Below are 24,694 nucleotides of genomic sequence, written 5' to 3' on the forward strand. Positions count from 1 at the left end.
GAGCTGAACCAGCCACCCTGGTGAGGGTCTGACAGGGGCTTAGCATATGGGAGGATTGACTTGTATATCGTACCTGTGCAGAATATTATTTATGCATTTCAGGTTTATAGTTACTTGTTTAATAGAAGCATTTCGTTGTCAGTTCACATTCTTCTATTTTGCTATGAGCCCAGGACTTCCTCACATTCTGTTAGTGCAGAAATACAATAGACATCCTATTTATAAGGTTTTCTAGAGAACTTTACTTTTCAGAGAGTCAGTTTGACTTCTTTCACTTTTTTCTAACCTAAACTGGCATCGAATGTGTTAACTAAACTATTCTTTGCATTCAGTGGTCTCCTCGTTCTAGTAGTTGGTCTTCAGACAGGACACAGGACTGTCGCAGTACATAGTGCTGTTCTAGAAATTGTGTTCTGGCGGTGATCACAGTCAAAATATATATCTACAGGATTGTTAGGGAAGCGGAATTTTCTTGGCAGTCTTATTCTGATGTACAAATTGAAAATATATTACAGCTTAAATTAGTTTTCTTTAGGTGAACTTTTACCTGTGAGGCAATTGTGAATCAATAAGGTCCTCTCTTTTGTCATTTCCATATTTTATTGTCTGTAATTCAATAATTTATCTTTGGATTTTATTAAATTGGGTGTTTTGAAAGGTGAAAGAGCCTGCGTCTTAAGACTGTAGGTTTTTCAGTCTGCCCTTTCATTAATTATACTATCTTCAAAGTGATTTTAATTCATACCGATCATCGAAGGAGAATTTCTAGTCTTTTTATATTGTTCCTCTTTGTTAGAGCTAATGCATTACGGACATGGGAAGCATTTTCAAAAGGACGTAATGAAAAGTATTTCTTGGTGTTGGTTCTCACACATTCCCTGACCAGGTCTGGGTTTGTAGCTCGCAGAGTCGTACCTGACTTTCTTCGGGAGCCGTTTGGCATCATGCGTTCTTTGTTGGCCGATCCGAAGCTCCTGTGTATGGGGCGTGGAGGTTGAGGCCCTCAGTCACCAGGAGGGTGTGATGAGGTGAAGACAGCGTGGCTGTGTTTGAGGAAGACCTGTGGCTGGAGCTTGTCTAATAGTTATTGTCTTGGGGGCCCTTCCAACACGTAGAAGGTACTTTATAAATGTCCATTTTCTTTTTGGAATGCTCCTAAGGCCCCTTCTAGAAATACATTCCCTGATTTTATGCCACATAATAGGTAGTAGCTCCTGTTTATCAGGTGTTTAGCATGTATTCACAGCATCCTTATGAGTTAGATCTGTTATTGCCATTTCATAGGTAAGTAAATTGAGTCTCAGATAGTAGCCCAGGGCCACTCAGCTACTAACTGGTAGAGTGAGGCTTCTAAATCCTGTGCTTTTTGCCATTATTTATAATAGCTATTTTTTTTTTTTTTTTTTTTTTTTTTTTTTTATATATAATAGCTATTTTTGCTGCTCCTTTTCTTCCTAGGTTTCTTAGTTCTAGATTAGGGAGAGTAGTCTACTCTTTCCAGTGAGTTTTTAGGGGCGGCTTCTAGGATGAGGGGTGATCAGGTTTCATTTTGCTTGCCAACCCCAGTTGGTACTGACTGGCTGCAGAGTATGTGGAGAGGGTTTAGAGGCGGGCCACAGAGCCCTGACTGGGGAGTCAGGACTGGGGAGTGGCTGGGGTTTCATCACGCCTGTGCTGGAACCTGTGTGGAGTAGCCTGGTATGGTGAATTAAAGTGAGGGACGGTGTACCCTGGCTGAGTGTAGCTATGACTATAGCTGTGTGCTAGAAATGTGCCTTTGAACATTTCTGTGTAGATCAAAATAGATCCGATTTTATATTTAAAATTGAAATCATTAAAGGAATTTGAAATTTAGAGAGACCTTTTGTTATGAGGCTAATCAATCTCTTTGTGAATTTTAGTTTTTTCCCATTTATATTGTCTGGATTTGTTGGGTGAGATTTAAAAAAGAACAAATTAATGCTACTTGTAAAGAGTGTTAAATGTTGGCAAATATTGCTTCTAAAATTTCATGTGCCTCCCTGAATAATATTTATATAAGTAATCTACTTAAAGAATTGTATTTGATGGAATGGTTCTCTTTTTATTATTTAAAACATAGGAATAGTCTCCATTTGCTCATTTCTCAGAAAGCTACTTTTAAGTATTTAATTTTCAGAAACCAAAAGAGCAGTCTTGTTAAATCATAATTTCTGAAATTCCCTGGTGATCCAGTGGTTAGGACTCCATGCTTTCACTGACGAGGGCCTGGGTTCAGTCCCTGGTTGGGGAACAAAGATCCCACAAGCTGTGCAGCGTGCCGTGCCCCCCTGCCCCCAATCATAGTTTCTCTCATAACCAATACATAATCCAGAAAAACTCTTCAGGTTAGTAACAGAGCATATATAAAAATGTAAAATGTTTACTTAGTGTAAACTTAGTATAATCATCCTCAGCCATGTGTTGTGATTAAACACCAGAAAAAAGAATTAGGACGAGCAAGTGCCATGCAAAATTTGTTTATTCAGGAGTTTAATTAGGCCTGCAGCTCTGTCTTCCAGTTTAGGGGAAATGGGGAATCTTTGAGATGTTTGCATCGGCTTACCTGGCCCAGATGAACCTGTGTCCTCCTCAGAATGAGGCTGAGCTTCTCCCAGGGTGGCTGTGAGGGTTAACTGTCGTGACATGGGTGAGATGAGTGGCACAGTGCTTGGGCACGTGGCATTGGCTCAGTAGATGTTACTACCCTTTCCTTTTAGTTAAAGGAAGAAAAAGTGTGTTCTTACAGTGTTCTTTAAGAAAATGAAAGCAAATTCTGAATTCAGCTGCTTTATTCTAATTGAGGTCATGAAAATTTTAAGAATTTGGCAGCAAATTAAGTAAAGAGCCCTTTGTTCTGCTGGCCACACAGAGAAATGGGAGAAGCACAGAATGCCTCAGCAGGAAAGCCAGCTGTCCAGTCATGATATTCTTGTATTTTACTTTTAAAAGGCTGTCAAAATGCTTCACGTAAAAGGTCCCAATTTGTTTGTGTGAGCTTGCTTTTGGGGGTTGGTGTGCATTTGTAGATTTCTTCTCTTCCTCAAAAGTTATTCTCAGATTTTCTCTAGCGCGATGGTGTGTGCATACCTGATCTTTTTTTGTGGAGTGGAGGACGTTTAATTTTGATATACGTAATCTCAAGAGAAGTTGCAAAAATAGTATAGGGAGTTTCTTACACTGTGTATCAGATTTACTAGAAACAGAAGTGCTGGTCTTGGAGTCATCTGTCAGTCTTCGGGGACTCTAGTCTGAGAAGGAGTCGCAGGTGGGGGTACAAGTGGTCACCCTCGCGGCCTCCCGTTCTCCGGACGTGCCCCGTTGTTCCGTGGTCTGGCCGCCTTGCTCTTGTAGTTCTGTCTCCCCGCTCCGTCCACAGTCACGCTGCGCCCTTTCTCGGCGCCTGCACGCCCCCGCCGCGCCCTGCCCTTCTCTGCCTAGTGCTGGAGCTGTCTCCTAGTCACTGCTCCTGACTGAGGCTGGGTTTCCACTTCAGTTCATTTTTTGTCTCAAATACATTATAAATATTTAAGAAACATTTGTTGAAATAATAGAGAAAATAAGTGGCTTCTCCCTTTAAAAATACAGGTATTGTTTACAGTTTCTTTATGGAAATATCCAAGGAGGAGGAGTTAACACAGTGTGGTGTTGTTGCCGTTTCCTTCCCCCCCGCCCCACGGGCACTTCTGATTATAAAAGTAACAGCTGTGTATTGTAGACATTTAGATGACACTAGTAAGCAGAGTATGATAACACCAGAACTAGCATTAATCCTTGTTAATTCAGTTTACAAGATGTGATTGTATTGTACTTTTGGCTGCTGTTTGATGAGTCTGTGGTGATGACTCGTTCTTGGGGAGACCCACGTCCCAGGCCAAGGCAGAACAAGGCTCACGTTGTGTATGTCATTCTGTGACTCGCCAAGCTGCCTGGCCACGGCTGGAGGACTCAGCTGTCCTGACTCATTGGTTTCTGGTGGAAGCTGACTTGATGCCGTGGTTTGGGGCAGTACCCAAGAGCTGATGCCATGCTAGAGGACCAGGAGAAAGCAAGTCAGATGAAAGTGAGTTGGAAATGGGTAGTAAAGGACAGAACTGCAGTGGGCTTGTGATAGAGAAACACCTCTGGGAAGCTGAGTGTAAGAGAAACTTCTTTGACACAGGTAGGGGAGCCAGGAGAGGCCCTGCCCAGATGGACGGGGAGTGGGGATGGGCGTGGAGGCACCACCGTCCAAGGAGGTGAGAGCCCAGACTCCCACCTTGCTGACCCCTGGTTCCCTCTCGTCCTGCCATCCCTCTCCTCTCTGGTGGGGAGAGTGGCCAAGTGGCTGGTTGTAGTTGGGCCTCATTTGTTGCCTGATCATTTCCCTGTTAGAGGAGCTGATGAGCAGTCAGATGGCCGAAAGGCAAATAAGAGGAAGAAAACTGGGGCACGAATCTTGATGAATCGCTTGTTTGATAAGATGTATATTCTAGAATCTTCTTTTGGAGGAGAAGCTACTGTGCATAAATAATTGTTTTTAAGAGCTTTGAAACACTTCGGTGCGAAGAACTGATAACTTCTAGAGGTATGACGTTTTAAGCATTCTTAAACATGTGACCTCTAAATTTGGGCAAAATAGACTACTGTTCATTAGAGGACAGGAATCAGTTTTAATGAATTAGAACGTCTGCACATGAATTTATAGGTGTTTTTAGGCATATGGTGTTTCTTTCAGAGAGAAATAAGTGGTTAAATCAGAAATAATTCTCTTGTAATTAGGAATCAGGATTTGCTAACCCACCTTCTCCAGCAGAAAAGGAATCTGCTTTCTCCAGCATCTTGGGTAACTTCCCTCTCCTCACTTCGAACGGTTACCAAGGATAGGAGCCTCGTCACCTGCGCCGGGAAGTCGCCTGGTGCTCTGAAGTAGGTCCTTCCCAGCTGCCCATCGGGGCAGGTTGGAAGCGTCTGCTTTCCAGAGTCTGGAGCTTCATCCCTACGGGGGCGCTCTTGCTGGAGAAGCCAGAGTTCGTGGGCCCCTGCTGCTGGGTGAACCGCAGTCTCACTTCTAGCAGTCCTTTCCTTTTTTTTAGATTGGTAGGTCTGTGCTGTAGAAATTGGAGAATCCTGGGGCATCAGATCCCCTCACAGGCTCAGGGCTTTGGTATATTTCTCCAAAGGCCAATTAATTTTGCTTTTAAAAGAGTCCCCAAACCTAACTAGTTTCAGAAAGGTAGAATGTTGAGAGAGAGAGAGAGAGAGAGAGAGCACTTGAATAACTATGCCGTGTTATCACCATAAGGCGAAATCCTGGTGCACCTATCGGTTGAATCCATTTTTTCTCCAGGAAGCCCAAGCAAGCACTTGTGAGATCCCTTTAACCTTAAGGATTTTGTTTCAGTCCAGCCCGTGTAGACCTGTTACTGGAATTTTATAGGAAGCAGTTTAGATTTAAGTTGCTGCTTTTACACGTTCTGCATGCTTGCCGTATGGAGGGATAGCTTATTGCATAGAATAGATGGACACTGCCCATGTGAAGTGTCCTCACCTCATATCATATTGCAGCAGTTTAATTAGGGAATTGACACAGGAACCTGGATAAGAATGTTATTAGCCTGTTTATTTTCTTTTATCTTTTCTCCTTTAAGTAGTAGTCTCAAAGACAGACTAGAGCGTGAAATGTATTTGTGTTTAGAAACGTCGCAGAGCACGCATATCATTTCTTGTCCAGATTCTGGGCGAGCTTTCTAAAGATCACAGGGCCAGGCCCAGCATTGTTGTGGTTAATAGAAACCTGCTCTGTGAGGTCTGTGGGCTGGCAGATCAGCAGCATTGCCATGACAGTGAAGTAGGCCTTATCGAAAGGAGAATTCATAAGAGGCTGCCCTGGGACCCTAACCACTGTCCTTCTCTGTGTCCCGACAATGTTATCTGTCCTCTCAGTACGGGGTATCAAATGTCTGTCGTGAGTACAGAAATTAATTTAATGTCACCTGAAGACATGCAATTAATCTTTTAGAGGTTTTCATAATACCTTTACAGAAAGAGTTGCCAGTTTGGCGGATTTGGATTTTGGGGTTTAGAGGAAGATAAGGAAAATTAATTTTTCATCAGGGTTAATACAAGCTAGCAGGGCCACAAAGGCTGAGAAAAATGGTTGGGGAATTTGTCAAGTGTTGTCACTCTAGAATAATGCTGCTTAATAACGTCTGATAGGTGTAATCAAGAGTTGAGATTTCTATAGAGAGGGATTAATCAGTTTGCTCACTAGTGAATGCGCGCCAGCGATACCACTTCTTCATGATGTTTAAGAATGAAAATAAGATTTGATCTGTCAAATTGCAGGATACCCTGACAATATCAATGGGCATTTTTATCTATACGTTTAAACAATTTGTTATAAATAAATTTGTCATGCTAATGTTGGTGGCTACAAACCTCATTTTTTGTAACGATTAAGCTGATAAAAAGTGTTCCCTAAGCTTACTTAATTCAGGAAGTGCCTTTTATATTTAAGAAAAACTGCCCTCAAGAGACATTTTTATAATATTCATTAAAAGATATTTATTTGTGGGAAAAAACCAAGAAAATATTTCCAGGTTGGTCTAAGACAGGCCAAACTTCTTTTCTCTTCATCTGTTTTGGAGGAAGTAAAAGGTATTTATATTTAAAACCATGTCTAAACACACTGCTGTGCAAAGAATTTAAAAGGGAACTGTGCCACCCTAGAGAAATGCACTTTCAAAGTGGATTTCCTTTCTTTGAATGGAATGTAATCTGCCATCCACAGATGACTAGTTATTTCCTTACATTAAGATGATAATGTAACTTAATAAGTTTTTAATGGAACTTTCAGGTTTCTGAAAGTCCTGATTTGAATCGACAGTATTTTAAAATTTACATAAGTAATAATTTTGGGCTCTCCTTCAGTGCTGTTAACTATATGGCACAAGTTGTAGAAGACTTCTAAGTAAATAGGTGGGTTCAGTTTGGCTTGGTTCTCATTCACCTTTTTTCTGTGTCTGTGAGAATGTGAGAGTAGGTGTAAAAAATATGTTTCTGGCCACAGCCTAGAAGTTAGTAGGTTGAATGTTGCCTGGTGTTAACCAGAATAACTCTGGGATTTAAAATTTATCCTAAGAATTAGCTTTTTGTTGTGCTAATTTGAAAGAAAATAATTGTTCTCTCAATTGAAAAAAAAAATCTGCTTTTCTTACAAAATGAGATAACTTATTACTTATATTTAAGCCTTGAGTCCTCAGCCTGGTTTCCAGAAAAATGTCGGAGCAGAGCATTATAGTAAACCTTCATTTCCTTAAAATGATTTAATTGAATGATGGTTAGTCCCTTTGTTTCTAACCCTGCTAAAAATAGTTATGTTAGTATAAGCTCCTTGCCTACGAGGTTGTGTGGAGTCCATGCTTTGGAACCACTGAGACAGGAAGTCCTAAAAGCACTTACTGTGTGACCAAGGATCTCGGGTTTTTCGTTTGGAAAGTGAATAATAATATTTACCTTGAGGGAGGATTGAAGGAAAACAGTCTCTGTACAGACCCTAGTGTACTACTTGTCAAGTTGAAGACATTCAGCAAACAACTCCATCCATCTTCCCATGAGTGGAGCATGTTGAATGATGCCATTCAGCATGGTGATGGAGAGCCTAGAGTGCCTTGGAAATTTCTGTTATAAAGTTTCTTACATCATTTGTAGCTGTAGAAGGTGTAAAACATTGTCCTGAATATAAGTAACTCCAGAGCTTACCCAGACCTTCCCGTCACCTGTCAGTAAGCTGAAGATAGCAGTTTTTCCCAAAAGTTGGGCCTTTGTTATAATCCCTGCCTGAAGCATCCCTCTTTCTTGTTCATCGTTGACTCACCAAGTGCTTGTCGTCTTCCTGCCCAGGGCTCGGTCCTCTTCTCTGAGCCGAGGATGCGTGGCGACCAGTGCTGCCCGCGGGGCTCCCGTTCTCGTGAGCGTGACAGGACTGTGAGTGGTGATTAACGCTGTGAAGAAGAATAAAGCAGTTACGTGGCCTGGGAAACCTTAGGGTTAGAGATGCTGGGGGCCCCCTCGAGTGAGCAGGTCAGGCTGGCGGCTGCTGAGGCTCCCCGGGCGGGGAGGAGTAGGGGTGCTCACCGTGCCCGTGAGTTTGTGAGATGCAGACGGAGCGGGGAGACCTCCAGGCGGCGAGGTCCAGACCTGCAGGCACTCTGATCACAGATGTCCTTTACTGTGTCTTCTCAGGCCATCTCCTAGGAAGTCCTAAATGGAGAGGCTTTTTGTGATAACTCTACCTGTATTTCTGAACTGCAGATGGGAATCAAGCTTACTTTAAAACGTAAACTTGTTTTGAAAGGAAAATGAAAGTTTAGAACTTTGTTTTTCAGGGTGTTCCTCTGATCTAATATTGTCAGACATAAATTAGCACCAGTCTCTTAACTCAGAATAACAGCAAAGAGAATTTTTGTTTGGGGTGTTTATTGACTAAATGCTTCTGTTCTTAATTCCCAGTTTAAAAATCATCAGATCACCACAGCGTTACATATTTATCACCCAAATACATACACACAGTGTATACCTTAAAAATAGGCAAATATCCTACTTTTGGTGCAAGCTCTTCTTTTTAAATAAAACTTCACTATCTAGATCATCTACTTTTTTTTTTTTTTTTTTTTTTTGGCCACTCCTCACGGCTTGTGGGATATTAGTTCCCCAACTGGAGATTGAACCCAGGCCCCCTGGCCGTGGAAGCACGGAGTCCTAACCACTGGTGGCGAGGGAATTCCCTTTTTCTTCTCTTTTTCTTTTTTTGTTTTCTATTTTAAGATCATCTACGTTTTTAGCTCTGGATTGCTAAAGAAAATATCTGCAACAATATTCACCATGTAGTCCACTGTATATATGGACATCATTCGTTTTAGACCACATGTACCAGCTGATTACCGATTTGTACAGCATGACAGTATGTTTTCTGGTGCACCCAGTATCAGTGCTGAACTGAAGGCTGGCCTCTTTAGTATCACAGTGGCATTTAGTAAATACGTATGTACTAATTGACAGTGGCTATAACCTAGTATCCTGATACTGTAATCTCTTTTTTAATAGCACATTCAGAGCTACGTAGTTTTTAGAAGCCTGATCTACCATTGATTGTTTTATTCAGTAAATATCTCATTGCCATCTGTATGCATAGGAAATTTTGGCTTGGTAAACAAAAACAGACTCACCCAAGTCTAAGCCACTGGTTTCTCTAAACCATACATAATAGCCAGTTCATTTATCCACATTAGTGAAAAAGGTAGACGGTGGAGAATCAGTCAGTAGACTGTTAGGTAGCTGAGCTGTGTGGAGAATTTAGTGACCCAGTGCCACCTGCATCTATGGCACAGCCTCTGGTGGGACCTGGGGGCTAGTGTGAAGTGTCAGCCCATGTAAAGAGACGTGTTTAAGAACAGTGAGACTTAACATTTGAATAGTGAATTTATGAATCTTATACTAACATAATTTTAATATGCTTTTAAGTAAATTAATAAGTGATGGATTACTGGCTTTTAAAGATAGGAATATGTGGTGTATACCCTTAAAATTTTCGACTTTTTAGTATAGAAAATTTCAAGCATATACAACGCTAGAGAGTGTTCACATAGCTTTTCAAAATATGAACTTTGAAAAATTGTGTGCTGAGAATAGGCCATCATCCCTGCCTTGCTCGGGTACCTGCTCACACCTTTTGGATGAAAGATGTAATGGAGAAGTTTCAAGAAGCACAAGAAGCAGTCTGACTTCACGTGGATCCTGGTCCTGCAGAACGGCCTGCCTTTCCATAGTGCGTCCGTTTTCATTTGGGGAACAGTCTTCCATCAGGTTGGAATAACGCCCAGCAGTATCACATTTCAGACAATTATAGCCGACATTGTAGAGTCACAGAGTCACAAAACATTATGGGGGCACCCACCTGGTTCAGCCATCCTCAGCCCTGGCTGGACAACATCACTGGAAGAGCGTTTAAAATGTGCTCATGGGGGGCTTCCCTGGTGGCGCAGTGGTTGAGAGTCCGCCTGCCGATGCAGGGGACACGGGTTCGTGCCCCGGTCTGGGAGGATCCCGCGTGCCGCGGAGCGGCTGGGCCCGTGAGCCATGGCCGCTGAGCCTGCGCGTCCGGAGCCTGTCCTCCGCAACGGGAGAGGCCACGACAGTGAGAGGCCCGCGTAACGCATAAAAAAAAAAAAAAAAAATGTGCTCATGTCTGGGGCTTCCCTGGTGGCACAGTGGTTGGGAGTCTGCCTGCCGATGCAGGGGACACGGGTTCGTGCCCCGGTCCAGGAAGATCCCACATGCCGCGGAGCGGCTGGGCCCGTGAGCCATGGCCGCTGAGCCTATGCGTCCAGAGCCTGTGCTCCGCAACGGGAGAGGCCACAACAGTGAGAGGCCCACGTACTGCAAAAAAAAAAAACCCCAAAAGACAAAAAAAAATGCTCATGTCTGGGTTCCAGCTCCAGAGGGTCTAATTGGATGGTTCTGGGTCAAAGTCCAGGAACACTAACACACGAGAGCTCCCCAGGTGACTAACGTGCAGGTCGAATACCCCTGACTAGTCTCACACTAAGCGTGATGTGAGCTGTCGATTTTTGGTAGATCTCCTTTGTCAGGTTGATTTGTCCCTTCTGTTCCTAGCTCACTGAAAATTTTTATTATGAGTGCTTTTCCTGTGTCAGTGCAGGTGGTCATGTGGTCTTTTCATCTACTGATGTGGTCTGATAACTGATTTTTGAGTTAAACCAACCTTGCATTCCTGGGGTAAATCTTACTTGGTTATGGTGTAGGATTCTTTTTCTGCGTTGCTGAATTTAGTTTGCTAGTGTTTTGGTGAGAATTTTTTTCATGTATATGTATGAGGGATATTCTTTTGTGGCTTTTGTTTCTTTTGATGTCTTTGTCTGACTTTTGTAAAAGGGTAATACAAGTCTGAGAGAATGAGTGGGGAAGTTGTCCCTCCGCTTTTGTTTTCTGAACCAGATTGTGTAAGATTGGGAGTCTGTCTTTTTAAGCAGTTGATAGAATTTACCAGAGGATCCGTTTGGGCCTGGGCTTTTCATTTCTTCACCTGGTCTCCTGGGAGGCAGCCCTGTCGCTGCCCAGCTCAGCCAGCGCTCAGCCAGCGCTCAGGGATCGGTGGTGCTCGGCACCCCGCCCTGCCCTTGGCCGGCGAGCTGTGAGTGCGTTGCCCCCTCAGACCCCTCCTCAGCTCTTCTTCCTGCTGTCCCCCTGCGGTTCCCTGTCCACCATGTGGGGAGGACTTGTCTGGGCCACCAGTAACTCTTTCATTTCTAGAATTTCCTCATTCAGTTTCTCAGACTCCTGGCTGGTCTGCTCTTGTTCCAAACAGGACTGAGGCCGGAGGCCAGCCTACGTGTGGGTACTTGTGACTCAGAGGAGGAGGGGCGACCAGGGTGCTGCTCAGCCTGCGGGCGCTCTGGGGAGCCCAAGTGTTCAGGGTTGTATCTGCAGGGAGGAAGGCACTGGGGCGCACCAGCGCCGGGGGACAGTGGGGCGAGTCAGGATGATGACCCGCTTTCACTAGGTTTGAGTGGGAGTTAAAAGTTTAAAACCACTGCCTATACAAACTGTCAGATTTTCACAAGATTGCTCATGAAAATGGAAGAGGCATGTCGAGTATGAAGTATTTTTAAAGTCAAGCCCTATTTCACTGAACTCAGCAGCACTTCCTTTAGTAATTAGAGACCTCTTGAGTGGATACAGTAATTAAAGATCTTAGTTTTAAATTTGAAAAATACTGTTAAAACCCAAACACCCGTCAAATAAGAAATTTCCTTAGTGGCCCTAGTGAAATGGCAGGCTTGATGGTTTTGCTTCTCAGTTGAACACTGATCGAGGTGGACCCCGATGCTGGGGAGGGATGCCTGCTCGTGCGGAGACTGACCAGCGTGCTGCCTTGGTTTCAGCAGGGAGGAGAGAGCGATGGCTTTTTTCACCTGGAGGGCCAGCCTCAGCGGCTCCCTCAGCCCCCAGAAGTGAGACAGCAGCCTGCCCGCAAGGTGACGCTGACCAAGGGGGCACTTCAGCAGCCCCAGCACCCTCCGGTGGGGGCCCACGTGCACTCAGCCGGCCCTCCAGGCATCAAGAGCATCCAAGGAATTCACCCGGCCAAGAAGGTACTGCCTGTTACTGCCCCGCCCCAGGAGCAGAGCCCCGTGAGCCCACTGATGGGAGTGCCTGGCGCAGCAGGAGTGCTCAGATTGTGGATGAACGACCATAGTTTCCTTCGCCCTGGCTTTGAAAGCTAACGTGTTCACAAAAGCGCTTTCCTCTCGTGACATTTTTAGTGGCACGATGCTGGGAAATCACCCTAAACCCAGGCTGCGGGTGTTTCGGGCAGCTCTGAGCTGTGCTCTGGGGACAGCCCTGCACAGAGCCCGGCCCAGCGCTCCTTCCTCCCCTGCCAGCTGCTCCTCCAGAGACTGCTTCCTCCTCGTCACCCCAGTTCGCAGATGGGAAGCCTTGGGGGTGAAGTACCTTGCCCGAGAAAGTGCCTCTCCCCCCGGCTCTTCCCTCCTCCCTCCCTCGCTCTGGGGGTCGAGGGGGTGTTTTCCTTCTCCGAGCTCAGTGTGGGAGACGAGGTGTGGGCATCCAGTACCCCTTGTGAATTTAACCTTCCCGAGGAGAGGAGCGTCCCCCTTGTCCCGTTATGTCCTGGTGGAGACCCCCCCCAGCTTCTGGTGAGGGTGTCTTCGTAGCTTTCCCAAGGCCCCCCTCTCTGCCCGACAGCAAGGTCCCCTCTTGGCGCAGAAGCCAGGTGCCCCTTGCCTGATGACCTTAGGGTGGAAGAGGGGCAACAGTACCTGCTCTGAGTTTCTTCTAGAAAGCTCTGAACTCTGCCAGTTCATCCTCTCTGCTTGCCTTGCAGGTGATATTAAGGAGTAGTGTTAGCCTGAAGACCGTTATAGCTCTTTGAAGAAATTCAGTTACTCCGGATTTATTTTCTCATAAATACCTTATGATACGGGGACAAACAGAGTAGTGACATTTTTGCTGCAGGTGGCACAGGCACAGGCACATGAAGTCGTATCTTCAGATATACTCTTTAAAAATTGCTCCAGTCTAAATTTTCTTTGGTCAGGTGTTGTCCCTGGGTATGCTATGAGAAAGATCGTAGGACACCCCTCCCCCCATAGTCTGTTGTACACATAGATAAAGCACTCGTGTTTCTTCACAGTCTGTTGTACACATAGATAAAGCACTCGTGTTTCTTCACAGTCTGTTGTACACATAGATAAAGCACTCGTGTTTCTTCACCCTTAGCCTCAGGTAACTCTCCTATAAAAGTGAGGACAGCAATCTTTCCTGGCTTATTTGGGCTCTTGCGAGGGTTTTATAAGAAGATACACGGTGCCTGGAATGTGAGCCAGCACTCGGTAGAGAACGTTCTTATTAATGTTACAGAACACACTGCTGGTTTCCAGGCAGTGAAACTTGCACTTTTTGATGGTGTTTTCCCATGTGACTTCTCTTGAAATACCCTTTTGCACTCCAGGAACTCACTTCACAGGAGTAGTTGTGTCACCTTCTGTGGAATGTTCCGAAGTGTTGCGTTCTTTTCTCAGTTTCCCTTTGTGTGGCAGCCATTCATGTACTAAGGTTCCATTCTGATTTCTGTCTGCCTTCCTCTGTGCCCTTCTCTGTGATGGGGCGGGAGGTCATTTTTGGCTCTTTCTCCCCGACTCTCGGGCAGAACTGGGCAGGACGTCTGGAAAGCGCAGTGAGCCCAGTCACATCCGCGTCTGCGTCTCACTGCTGTCCGGATCTGGGGGGTGCTGGTGCTTTATCTAATTTCCGGATTAGAAAAGGCGGGAAAGCTCAGCGGTTCCTTCTTGTTTAAAAGATCCCAGAACAGTGGTTTTGAGCCCTGGACGGCTTTTAAAAATGCTACGGTCTGGGTCCTACCTTAGGCCAGTGATGTTGTAATTTCGGTGGGGGACAGGGGCACTCAGTCGTTGTAGTTTGGGTTTTTGGTTTTGTTTTGAAAGCCCTGCGGAGGAGTGTAACGTGCGGTGGTGCAGCCGGTGGGAGACTCCTGCTGCAGAATCTGCCCTCCGGGGTACGTAGTGTTGTGGCTTGCAGTGACAGGGAGGCGGCTGTGGGGAGCACCATGCACAGTCCCCTGGTCCCCGCTGGGTTTGCCTGGGGTACCGTGGGAGAAATTTGGGCTCCGGGGCCGTTAAGGACTGGACCCAGATCTTTGTGTTACTCGCGGCAGGCTTCTGAACCCCTGTGATCCTGCTGCTTCGTCTACAGGATGATGGTAGCAGAGAAAGTGCCTACCTAGTACCATGCTTGGCACCAAGATAGGTGCAGACTTTGCTCCTTCCTTTTCCTTCCTTTTCTTTTACTCCAGTTTGCTGGGTACTGTGGTCTTATTTAGACATTAAACCCTTTTCTGATAGTGGATAAAAACTACAGAAGGTCCTGTCGCTCACGGTATATTTTAATGGATTCTGATTTGTTCACTTTTGTATCTTAGTAGCTGTGAAAAAACTCCCAAGCTTCAACCTTGAATAGTTCCTTTTGTTGTTGCCAGGTCATCATGCACGGGAGAGGCCGGGGAATGGCAGGTGCGATGGGCCGGGGCCGCCTGATGCCGAACAAGCAGAATCTCCGGGTGGTGGAGTGCAAGCCTCAGCCCTGCGTCGTGTCTGTTGAAGGGCTTTCTTCATCCACTACCGACGCCCAACTGAAGAGCCTGCTGATGTCAGTAGGACCCATTCAGGTGGGTCACCTGGGGCCCGTTCTGTCTGTGCCCTTTGTCCTTCCCAAGACTCGGTTATTTCTTCATTTAAAATCCCTTTGTGTTGGTTACTTCATGTTAAAACAGTACTCTTGAGAAGAAAGACAAATATTTTATCTGCTGTGCACACTTGATGCCAGAACTTTTGCCTTAGGGTTAGATTATTTGGAAATTATCAGGTGCTCAGAAACGTTATGAAATATTTATTCTAGCTGAACAGATTATCCTTTGAAATCCTCATATTATCCTAAAGTTCTTATATGCACCCAAACACACAATCTTTTTGCTCTATCACACACTTGTTTTGTGTGTAACAATTTTAACATTTTAAAGTATCTAGCCTTTTGACCTTAATTTTCAGAAATAGCCTCACATGTTAACACCTGTGGAACTTGCTTTAGACTTTACAAATGTGAAATAATGTGGACTATATTTTGGTCTCTTAATTTTTAAACTGGCTAATTCTAAATGCGTGAAGATCTCTGCCGAGCTGGCTGCAGATAGGTCTCCAGTTGTGTTGTAAACAAAAATTGCCACTGAAATCCCTGATTGCTCCAGCCTCTAGAGCCCTGGAGGTAAACCAGTGCAGTGGGTAGACCTGGTTTTCCTTGAGCAGCGTGTCTGTAGTCCCCAACTCTGGCCTTTCCTGCCAGCTCCCCGCCTTCCGCCCGCCCCCGCAACCCCCCTACCCCCCACCCCCCCCGAGCAGCACACCCCTCCATCCTGCGCCAGGATCCATGTCTGAGGCTGGAGCGCTTGGGAAGGATGTTTGATGCAAATCGGAGGACGTGGAGTGTGAATGTTAGATTTCTGAGTAAAAAGTGCACAGAAAGGGGACTTCGCTGGTGGTCCCGTGGTTGCACTGCAGGGGGCACAGGTTTGATCCCTGGTCGGGGGGAGCTAAGGTTCCGAACGCAGCACGGCCAAAAAACAGAACACAGCACAGAGTGCTTTCTTTTAAGGTCTCTTGCTTCATGGGGAAACAGAGTTGACACAAGTACATTACATTAATTACATTAAGTACAATACATTAAGTTTTAGTGTATTTTAAGCCTTCGTCTACCATTGCGTGTTGACAAGAGTGAGGCGTAGATGGAAGCCCTTCCGAGATGGTTTCGTTGTTTAGGTTTAACTACTTCTGCCTTCATCCTTGGATTCTCAGAGATGGTTAAGCTTAGTTTTCATGTGTACGTAATAGTGAAATGTTAACCAGAGGCTGTGGCTTCTGTTTTTAGGAGGGTCAGTTTTCCAGCTGTGTGGTCGGGAGCAGCTTGTCAGTCATCGAGAGGCATTAAGCTCACGGCCAAGGAGAGTTGTCCTTGGACAGTCCGTCATAACACGGATTAATTTGCAGGAACAGAACTGGCATTAGAGAACTTACGATGCATTGAAATACGGTTAAATTACGATAAATTAAAATATGGTTATCCTGAGTGGATTCTCAAACAAATGGCGGTTGAAAACTTGGGGTCAAATCACAGTTCACCAGGGAGCCTGGAGTTAAAGACCTGGGGCCTAGTGCAGTCTGTTCTCTGAGGCCTCGTGTTCCTGGTGTCTGTGTTTGGGTGGGAAGTGGTAGCACTGTTGCTTTCCACGTGTGACCTGCTCATTTTCTGGGCTTCGCTTCTTCCTGCGTAGTCTTGGTAGTTCTCTTGAGCGTCCTTGGACGTGACTCAGTTTTCAGGAAGTGTGAAGGGCAGCGCTCTTGCTGCTCACAGTGCCGCGTGAGGTTGACTGCCCTGCAAAAGTTAGCTCGGAGCCACTGCTAAAACACCTGACCTTGGTTTTATCCATCTTAAAAACGGAATTCTGAGTTCTGCATTTTGGGGGCCGTCTTTCCTCCCATTTGCCTTTTTAATTTTTTTTTCTCCGGTTCTGGAAAGAAGGGTTAGAGATCATTGTGTTGAGTAAAGTGTAACTGAGGGCACTTAAAGCCAGGCAAAAACGATGCCAAGTGTTTTAAGGGCTTCTCTTAACTCGAAAGGGAGAGGGAGATAGGAAAACGAGAGTGGTGTTTTCTGAGTTACATCAGGTACCCTGAAAAGGCCGCCGTAAAGAATCCCCGAGGGTGATGGATGGATCTAGCACTTACTAGTAGGGTATGTTCGTCCATCCCAGGGAGCAAAAAGCAGAGCTCTCATTTCTTGCCAGTCTTACTTAGTTCCGTGGAATGGTTTTGAGGGAGAGTTTATAGATTTTTAAGCACCGCATTCACAAAGTGCTGAGTTACTCAATTGAAAAACAAACAGGGCTTCCCTGGTGGCCCAGTGGTTGAAAGTCCGCCTGCCAGTGCAGGGGACGCGGGTTCATGCCCCGGTCCGGGAGGATCCCACATGCCGCGCAGCGGCTGGGCCCGTGAGCCATGGCCGCTGAGCCTGCGTGTCCGGAAACAAACTGATCTGTCGATAGCAAGCTTCTGCCAGCATTAGATAGCTAAAGAATAATATTGCTAGGTATAAATTTTTTAAAGGCGTTTATAACAAGACTTCATTGTGGTTTAAGTATAAGTACAGTTCAGAGGGAGGGTTAGGGGACCCAGGCCTCCCGGCCCGCTGCACTGGCTGAGGAAGAAACGTGGGTCAAGTCTCTGGTGGGCTGGGCTGTGGTGCCACCTGGCGTTCACTTAGTGTAACAGCAAGAGGTGGTGTCTGGACCAGGAAGGCCGGTTCCTTTGGGCCTTTAATTATGGGAACGGCAGTAACAGCACGTCAGCTCTGCTTGTTTTCTGTGGCGGCGTCACTCCCCGGTTAGTGTGCTGTCCCCATAACCTGTTCTCATAAGCCTCTCTAAAGAGTCCTTTTTAAAGACATTTATCTGTAGTCTCCCTGACAGAATAAGGAAAAATGATAGAATTTTGTAGAAGTGTTCTGACCAGTGGTAGAAATGACACAGGAAGCATCGCAGCGTGTTTGAGAGTTTCAGGTGAGAGGGCGCAGTGAGAATAAGCCCACCTGGTACTCTCTAGCAGTGATACGGAAAGAATCAGAAAGAAGGTTCTGCCCGGACACTGGGGGGGTCTTGCTCTTAGGGAAGGGAGGGGCTGGCTGGGTGCACGTGGGGCTCCGGGAGGCTGACTTGTGCGGGGCATGGGGGCTCCACAGACAGGTGAGTCTCGCGCAGGTAGGTGCCCCTCCGGTGACCGGCACATGTTCCCCTGGAGCGGCCTCCCGCTGCGTTCCGGAAGACTGAAGTCGAGTTAACTCTTAGGGTCAGGAAGTAAGGTAGTTATAACTTCTGAGCCCCTTTGCTTAGTTATCCTTATTTCCCTGTTTGAGGGATTTTACCTAAAACTATTAAGAAGAAAACTGTGTTATCCTATAGAGAAATGAAATGCCACGGTGTAAAAATAAAAGTATTTTCCTAAAATAAAAAGGCGGGCGCTGGCCATGAGCAACGGCAGTAACAACGGCTGAGGCTTAGATTAGGCCAACACGTGCCTGACACTGTGCTGTTCACTTTTCCCTGGCTTCTTTCCTGATTTCTCCAACAACCCTGGAAGGTAGTCGCTAAACCGAGAGCCCGAGTGACCGGAGTGGCCATGGCGGCTCATTCTCGAAGCTGCCGGGCGCCTCGGGACGCGGCAGTGCAGCAGCAAGTGTCGGGCTTTGAGAGAGGGCTTCGGTTTTGGTCCCAGGTCTGCCGTTTATTGGTGTGCAGCTTCCCAACCAAGTGCTTCACCTACGTGAGTCTCATGAACCACACAAGCTTGCAAACGCTGTCTCCTACTTCTTTCACTGTTCCCTGGCGTCACCCGGAAGGGGGAATGGAAGAAACATGGAGGCCTCCACATGCCATTGAGGGGGAAAGCGTGTGCTCTCGAAAGGCGGCCTGTCGTCCCAGAGCAGAGTCCTCTGGGGGGTTCGCTTCAGGCTGTTGAGGAGAGGCCGTCCGGGACCCACGAAGTTTGCCAAGCTCCCAACGCGGTAGTTCCAGGGAACCAGACACTTGGAAAGCCCTCATTCTGGTGGGTATCTTGGGCCGCGCAGTGAGGGGGAGCCCTTTTGAGCAGTCGTGTAAGTTGGGGTCACATTAGAACATATCGCCTTCTGGGATGAGACCATCTTACCTTCTTTGCGTCTGGTTCTGACTGACCAGGGATGTCTGGTGGGTGATGTGGAGAAAGCTGGGATCTCAGTGAAAGCAGTTCAGTCATTTTGAAGTTCAGGACGTTTGGGAAGGAAAACACCAGGCATAGTCAAATGTAGACTTTCTGAAAACCGACATCACGAGGTTTAAAGAAAATATAGGCCTGGCCGCATGATCTGAAACCGTAATGGGAAGACTGTTCGTTGGAGGCTCCCACCCAAAGTTCTGAAAGCACAGTTGTAAATAATCCCGGAAGAAAGAAGAGGATTCCAGGCAGACCGTGTGATAGGACACGGGCTCTTCCCTGCAGGACACGTTTGTACCAGATGAAGGTGAGTGTGGAAGAGGAGGGCCTCAGAATGTCTTTAAAACTGTATCAGAGCAGAAAGAACAGCACTTACGCCGTGGACACAAGAAGCCCCAACGCAGGACTCGAGGAGAAAACGGAATCGGCATCAATAAAGACCACACACGCTGCGATGATTAGTTCAATATGAACAGGCACTGGAGGGGTCGTCGATTTCCACGAGAAGCGGCCTGAGACGCTGCCCCGTCACCAGCGAGAGGGTCGGGTGGGCTGCGTGCAGAAAGGGTCCGGAATGAAGGGGTCCTGCGCCATGCTGCCCGAGGACTGGCTCGAGGAGCCCGGCTGCGAGGCGGGAGAAGAAAAGATTTAATGGGCGTAGGCCAGCTGCCACCACCACGTGCAGGTGCCATCGCGTGAGAAAGGAGGACCTAGTGCGTGTCCCTCGATGGTTCCCAAGCTGTCCCTGGAGGCTGGGCCCAACCCAGGGTGTCTTACCAGGTCTGGGGTGGAGCCCGAGAGAGTAGATTTCTAATGATTGATCAGTGGGGCTCTTGTTTGAGCAACTTCACTTGTTTAAAACAACTAATATCAATATCATTTTTGGCTTTAGGTTGATCCCTGAAGGTGCTGGGAACTGTTGGCCAGAGTGGGAGAATAGTTTAATTGATTTTCAGGACTGCAGAATCATTTCAGAATCCCCTTAACATTCATATGGGGATATAAGTATATGTATAGCTGATTCACTTTGTTATACAGCAGAAACTAACACAACAATGTAAAGCAATTATACTCCAATAAAGATGTTAAAAAAAAAGAATCCTCATAATATTGTAATTTATTAGTATACATGGACATGAACACAAGCTCTTTCTAGAAAGAGGAAGAACTTTCCCTAATCAGGGAAAAAACGGCCAAGGTTCTGAACAGCATGGACATTTTTCTGGACTTTAAATTGTAGGTTGTCACAGCTCTTCTACTGTTAATGTAGTGCCTTGTGGCAGTTCAGTCAAATGGCCCTGAATGGGGTGGCTGAATATAAACAAAGGAAGCGGCCAACTAAAGGAGTATTTTAACAGGTATTTTGCTACTTATAGTAGCACAGTTATTCTCAAATTTTCTGCAGATGTCTTGTCTCTGAAAAATGAGAAGTATATCAGGGTGGGCATGGGCAAGTTAGCCTGTCTCTCCGAGGGCCAGTACCATATTTGTGGGGGAGACGGGGCGGGGTCAGAGTGAGTGTGTAGACTGGAGACAAAGTTTAACTCTTTGTTCATTCTGGGTGAATTGACGTGTTTAATTATTTGGAAATGGGCTACTGATTAGCAGAAGCACGTATTTTCAAAGTAGAAGCTGGTGATCATAATAAGTTTTTAGCTTATTAGTGGACAGTGTATTTTCCTCTCTTCGCAATAAAGTGATCGCTAATACTTGTCATTTTGGTAGGTCAGAAATGGTTGAATATTGACAGTTTTAGCAATTCAGTGTTATATCTGAAAATAGGTTTTGTTTTTTGGAAAAGGGTACAGAAATGTCAATGAAGGGGAACAGACAGAAAACAAATTTTAAGACAGTGTTATTACTTTTGTTGACTATTGAGAACCGATCCTGCATGCCGCGACTAAGACCTGACGCAGCCAATAAATAAGTAAATATTAAAAAAAATTTCATTGAAAGTTTATGCTCTCTTGATTGATACCTTCTCAATCAAATTGCGCTTTAAACCACTTAGATACAGATAAGCTATCTTCTTACCTCTTACCTTATAAATGGTAAAGAGGAAGCTTCATGCCTTCATTCCACATTGTGAAATTACCCAGAGGAAATGACATCTAGACATGCTTTTTCTCAAAAGAAGAGCATAGTATTTTCAAAATCCAGATTCCATCTGTGAATTGTAGAGTGTGGATAATCATTTGTGGTATCATAACAAGTTAGTTTTTTCTTGTCTGTTCCTAATTGAGCGATTTTTGTAGTTTTGGGCAAAATAAGTTTAGGTTAAGTTCTTCTAAGTCTTGTGGTAAGAACTGCCACAGTGCTGGCCGCAGTTCATGAAGAAATGAAGCTGTGCCTATACCCCAGCACCCTCAAGCACTGCGGCCACGTGGCTGGAAGAGGAAAAGGGTGCCTGAGGCGCCAGAGATGGAATCAGAAAGCAGGGCCTGGCGGGAGGTTCTGCTGCAGTGCTTGGGTTGGACCTGTGGCTTGAAGCTGGCTCTTACCCACGTTCTTCTCTGGCCTCCTCTGGTGGTGACAGGACAGCACGGCATTTCCTCTTGCATTTTCTCTTCAGAAGCAGTTCCAGAAGAGCTTCAGCAACTGGAGATGGTTCAAGGATAAGGCACAGAGTGGGCGTGAGCCGAAAGCGGGGCCTGGCAGAGAAAACAGGTCTTTGTCAAGTAACGAATTTGAGAGGCCAGAAAAGCCGCATGCTGACAGTGTATCCAAGAGAAGTTAATTGATGGCATTAATTAAAGACCAGGTTGCTGAGCTTTACTTGTCCAGTTAACTTAATGATAAGTGAAATCATCAAGAAAAATCTTCTGCGTCTGGTTTTTATATCTGAAAGAAGAGGAAAACTCTAGTATCTACTAAACTGGTTTCAGAAAACCAGGCAGATGGAGCTCACTGCAGCCTAGTGGCTGCCTCTGTCACCTCCGGTCCTGGTCCTTGCACTGGTCCGGGTCTGGTTGGTGATGTGCCCCAGACTATCTGACTGCTCCGAGGGGAGCCTGTGTGTAAACCTTAGTGCCATGTAACACGGAGACTTGAAACGGTTTATTTCTGTGTGAAGCACTGAAAAGCAACTTTTTGGAAAGAATATTTTTTTTAGCGCTCTCCTGGTCATGTTTTACTCATGGGAGTTCTGTGTTTACTAAAATGGAGAGTGCTTATTTCATATACAGTATACCTTTTTTTTTTTTTTTTTTTTTTTTTTGCGGTACACGGGCCTCTCACTGCTGTGGCCTCTCCCGTTGCGGAGCACAGGCTCAGCGGCCATGGCTCACGGGCCCAGCCGCTCCACGGCATGTAGGCATCTTCCCGGACTGGGGCACGAACCCGCGTCCCCTGCATCGGCAGGCGGACTCTCAACCACTGCGCCACCAGGGAAGCCCCCAGTTTACCTTGTTTGAACGTATTTCAAGGAACGGATATTTTGGCTATGTGCTTTTGTTGTAGGTCTTTGAACAAATGCTTTAAAATGAAACAGCCACGTGTGTAAACACTTCTAAAGGGTTGTGTGTTACCATTAGATATTTTTTCTGGCTGTTAAACGTCACTGGACAGAAGCCCAGACACAGCAGACGGTTCCCCGCCACTGAGTCCTCTGCTACTTCCTCAGGCTGTGTCCCCGTGGTAGCAAGGCCCCCCTGCCACTTTGCTCATTGCCGCAGACACACATGGCAAGTCACCAAAATGCTTGAGAAGGATCAGACTCTGGAGAGTGGGACCGGCTGAGAAATCCAAATTCTCCTCTGGTGCATCCCTCCCAAATCCTAGGATCCTACGTCCCCAGGCCTCGGGGAATCACAGAGCTGCCCCTTGTCCTCAGGGCAAGTGTGAGGGAGGACCCGGTGTAAGTTCACTGTCCCTGCACCAGTCTCTTCACTTGATGGATCCATCTTCTTCATAAACTCACTTGGTTTTTACTGCAAACAGTAGCCTCAGGAATGGTTGTTTCAAATCCTAAAGATTTAATTTTCTTTTTAAGGTTTTTTTTGATGTGGACCATTTTTAAAGTCTTAATTGAATTTCTTACAGTATTGCTTCTATGTTTTGGGTTTTTTGGCCGCGAGGCATGTGGGATCTTAGCTCCCCGACCAAGGATCAAACCCGCCCCCGCTGCATTGGAAGGTGAAGGCTTAACCACTGGACCGCCAGGGAAGTCCCCTAAAGGTTTAATTTAAGATGCCACTTCTCTCAGACTTTTTAAAGCACAGATTGTGACCAAATTATGCTGATGGCTGCCACAGACACAGCTGCCCCTCACTGTGGCCCACCCACATATCTGAAACCCTTAATTTACCCCAGTGATAATTAGGAGATAACCTCCCACTCCGACCGCGGGGCCCCGTTGCCTTACAGCAGCTCCTCCTGTATGGTGAGTATTGTGCTTTTAAAAAGCTGACTGAGGGCCCCGTGGAAAATCGCCTGACAGGAGGACGTGAAAGCAGAAAGTAACTCTCCAAGGACACCTGTCCTGGGCCTCCCCGGGAAGGTTTAGAGAGAAGATTGGGTGGCTGACGGGGCAAATGATGGAAGGTCTATATATATATATTATTTTTGGCTGTGTTGGGTCTTCGTTGCTGCACACGGGCTTTCTCTAGTTGCGGCGAGCGGGGGCTACTCTTGGTTGCGGTGCGTGGGCTTCTCATTGCGGTGGCTTCTCTTGTTGCGGAGCACGGGCTCTAGGCGCGCGGGCTTCAGTAGCTGTGGCTTGTGGGCTTAGTTGCTCCGCGGCATGTGGGCTCTTCCCGGATCAGGGCTCGAACGTGTGTCCCCTGCATTGGCAGGTGGATTCTTAACCACTGTGCCACCAGGGAAGCCCCCTGATGGAAGGAAGGTCTTAACACCAAGCTGTGAGGACACGAACGACTGCTGCTCAGGGCAGTGACTTAGCGAAGCACTGTTGCTGGATAGATTATCTGGATAGATTACAAAAAATTGCCAGGGAGGTAGAATTAGTTTGTTTTAGTGATCTAAGGGTCAGCCTGGACTCAAATTTTGCATTAAATCTAATGTATAAAAATGAATGAATGAATGAACGAACGAATGTATGTATGTATGTTATATGTATATTACACCCCATACAACAGGATTCTAAAGTGTTTCTGTCATCTTCCTTCAGAGTTTACAGATGCTTCCCCAGCAGCGGAAAGCCATAGCCAAGTTCAAGGAACCCGCCCATGCATTAGCGTTTCAGCAGAAGTTCCACAGGTAGCCTTGGATCCCCTGGTGACAGGTGGGAGATGGGAGGAGTCTGTGCTGCCACCTGCTGTCTGTCTCTGCGGAGACGCGCCAGGGGTGCAGAGAGGGTACGCCGCCTCCTCTTGTGACGTGGGTGGTCGCCCTGGATGTGTGTGGATCCTCTCTGTCAGTCTGCATGTTTCTTCTGCTTGATCCGGTGGCCGCTGATGTGCACAGGTAGCTTAATGGTCACTGTTTCTTTAAATCCCCACAGGCATATGATAGATTTGTCCCACATAAATGTGGCCCTGATCGTTGAGTGACTTCTGGCAGGAGAGCCTGACCGTAACGCTGCACACGCGCTGTGGAATTTCTTCCCGGGAGCTGCTGCGCAGAGCCCCGCGAGCTTAGGTCTCTCCGTCCGCAGCCCTGCGTGGCTGTTGTCCGGAGCGCCCAGCGGCCCAGCACTGATTCCAGAAGAGCTGACCTTACGGGACGCGGCAGACTCAACTCGGTGTTAGATCGTTTCCCATTCTCTTGTCACCACAAAGAACTACAGGTTTCGCTTTCTCATGTTTTCAAAGTGCTTACAA

The 24,694-nt window shown here is 46.4% G+C and overlaps 1 protein-coding gene across 1 annotated transcript in view; it reads left to right on the top strand.

Annotated features, from left to right (window-relative positions):
* Nucleotides 1–24,424, top strand: part of RBM33 (RNA binding motif protein 33) — a 112,935-nt gene extending 88,511 nt beyond the window's left edge. The window contains exons 19-22 of the mRNA XM_065883633.1: nucleotides 11,964–12,173; nucleotides 14,597–14,785; nucleotides 24,043–24,131; nucleotides 24,376–24,424. Coding sequence (XP_065739705.1) covers nucleotides 11,964–12,173; nucleotides 14,597–14,785; nucleotides 24,043–24,131; nucleotides 24,376–24,424 — 537 coding nt within the window. The remainder of the gene's footprint in view (nucleotides 1–11,963; nucleotides 12,174–14,596; nucleotides 14,786–24,042; nucleotides 24,132–24,375) is intronic.
* The last annotated feature ends 270 nt before the right edge of the window (nucleotides 24,425–24,694 follow it).

The sequence above is a fragment of the Phocoena phocoena genome, chromosome 9, assembly GCF_963924675.1.
Source record: "Phocoena phocoena chromosome 9, mPhoPho1.1, whole genome shotgun sequence".
Taxonomy (NCBI): Eukaryota; Metazoa; Chordata; class Mammalia; order Artiodactyla; family Phocoenidae; genus Phocoena; species Phocoena phocoena.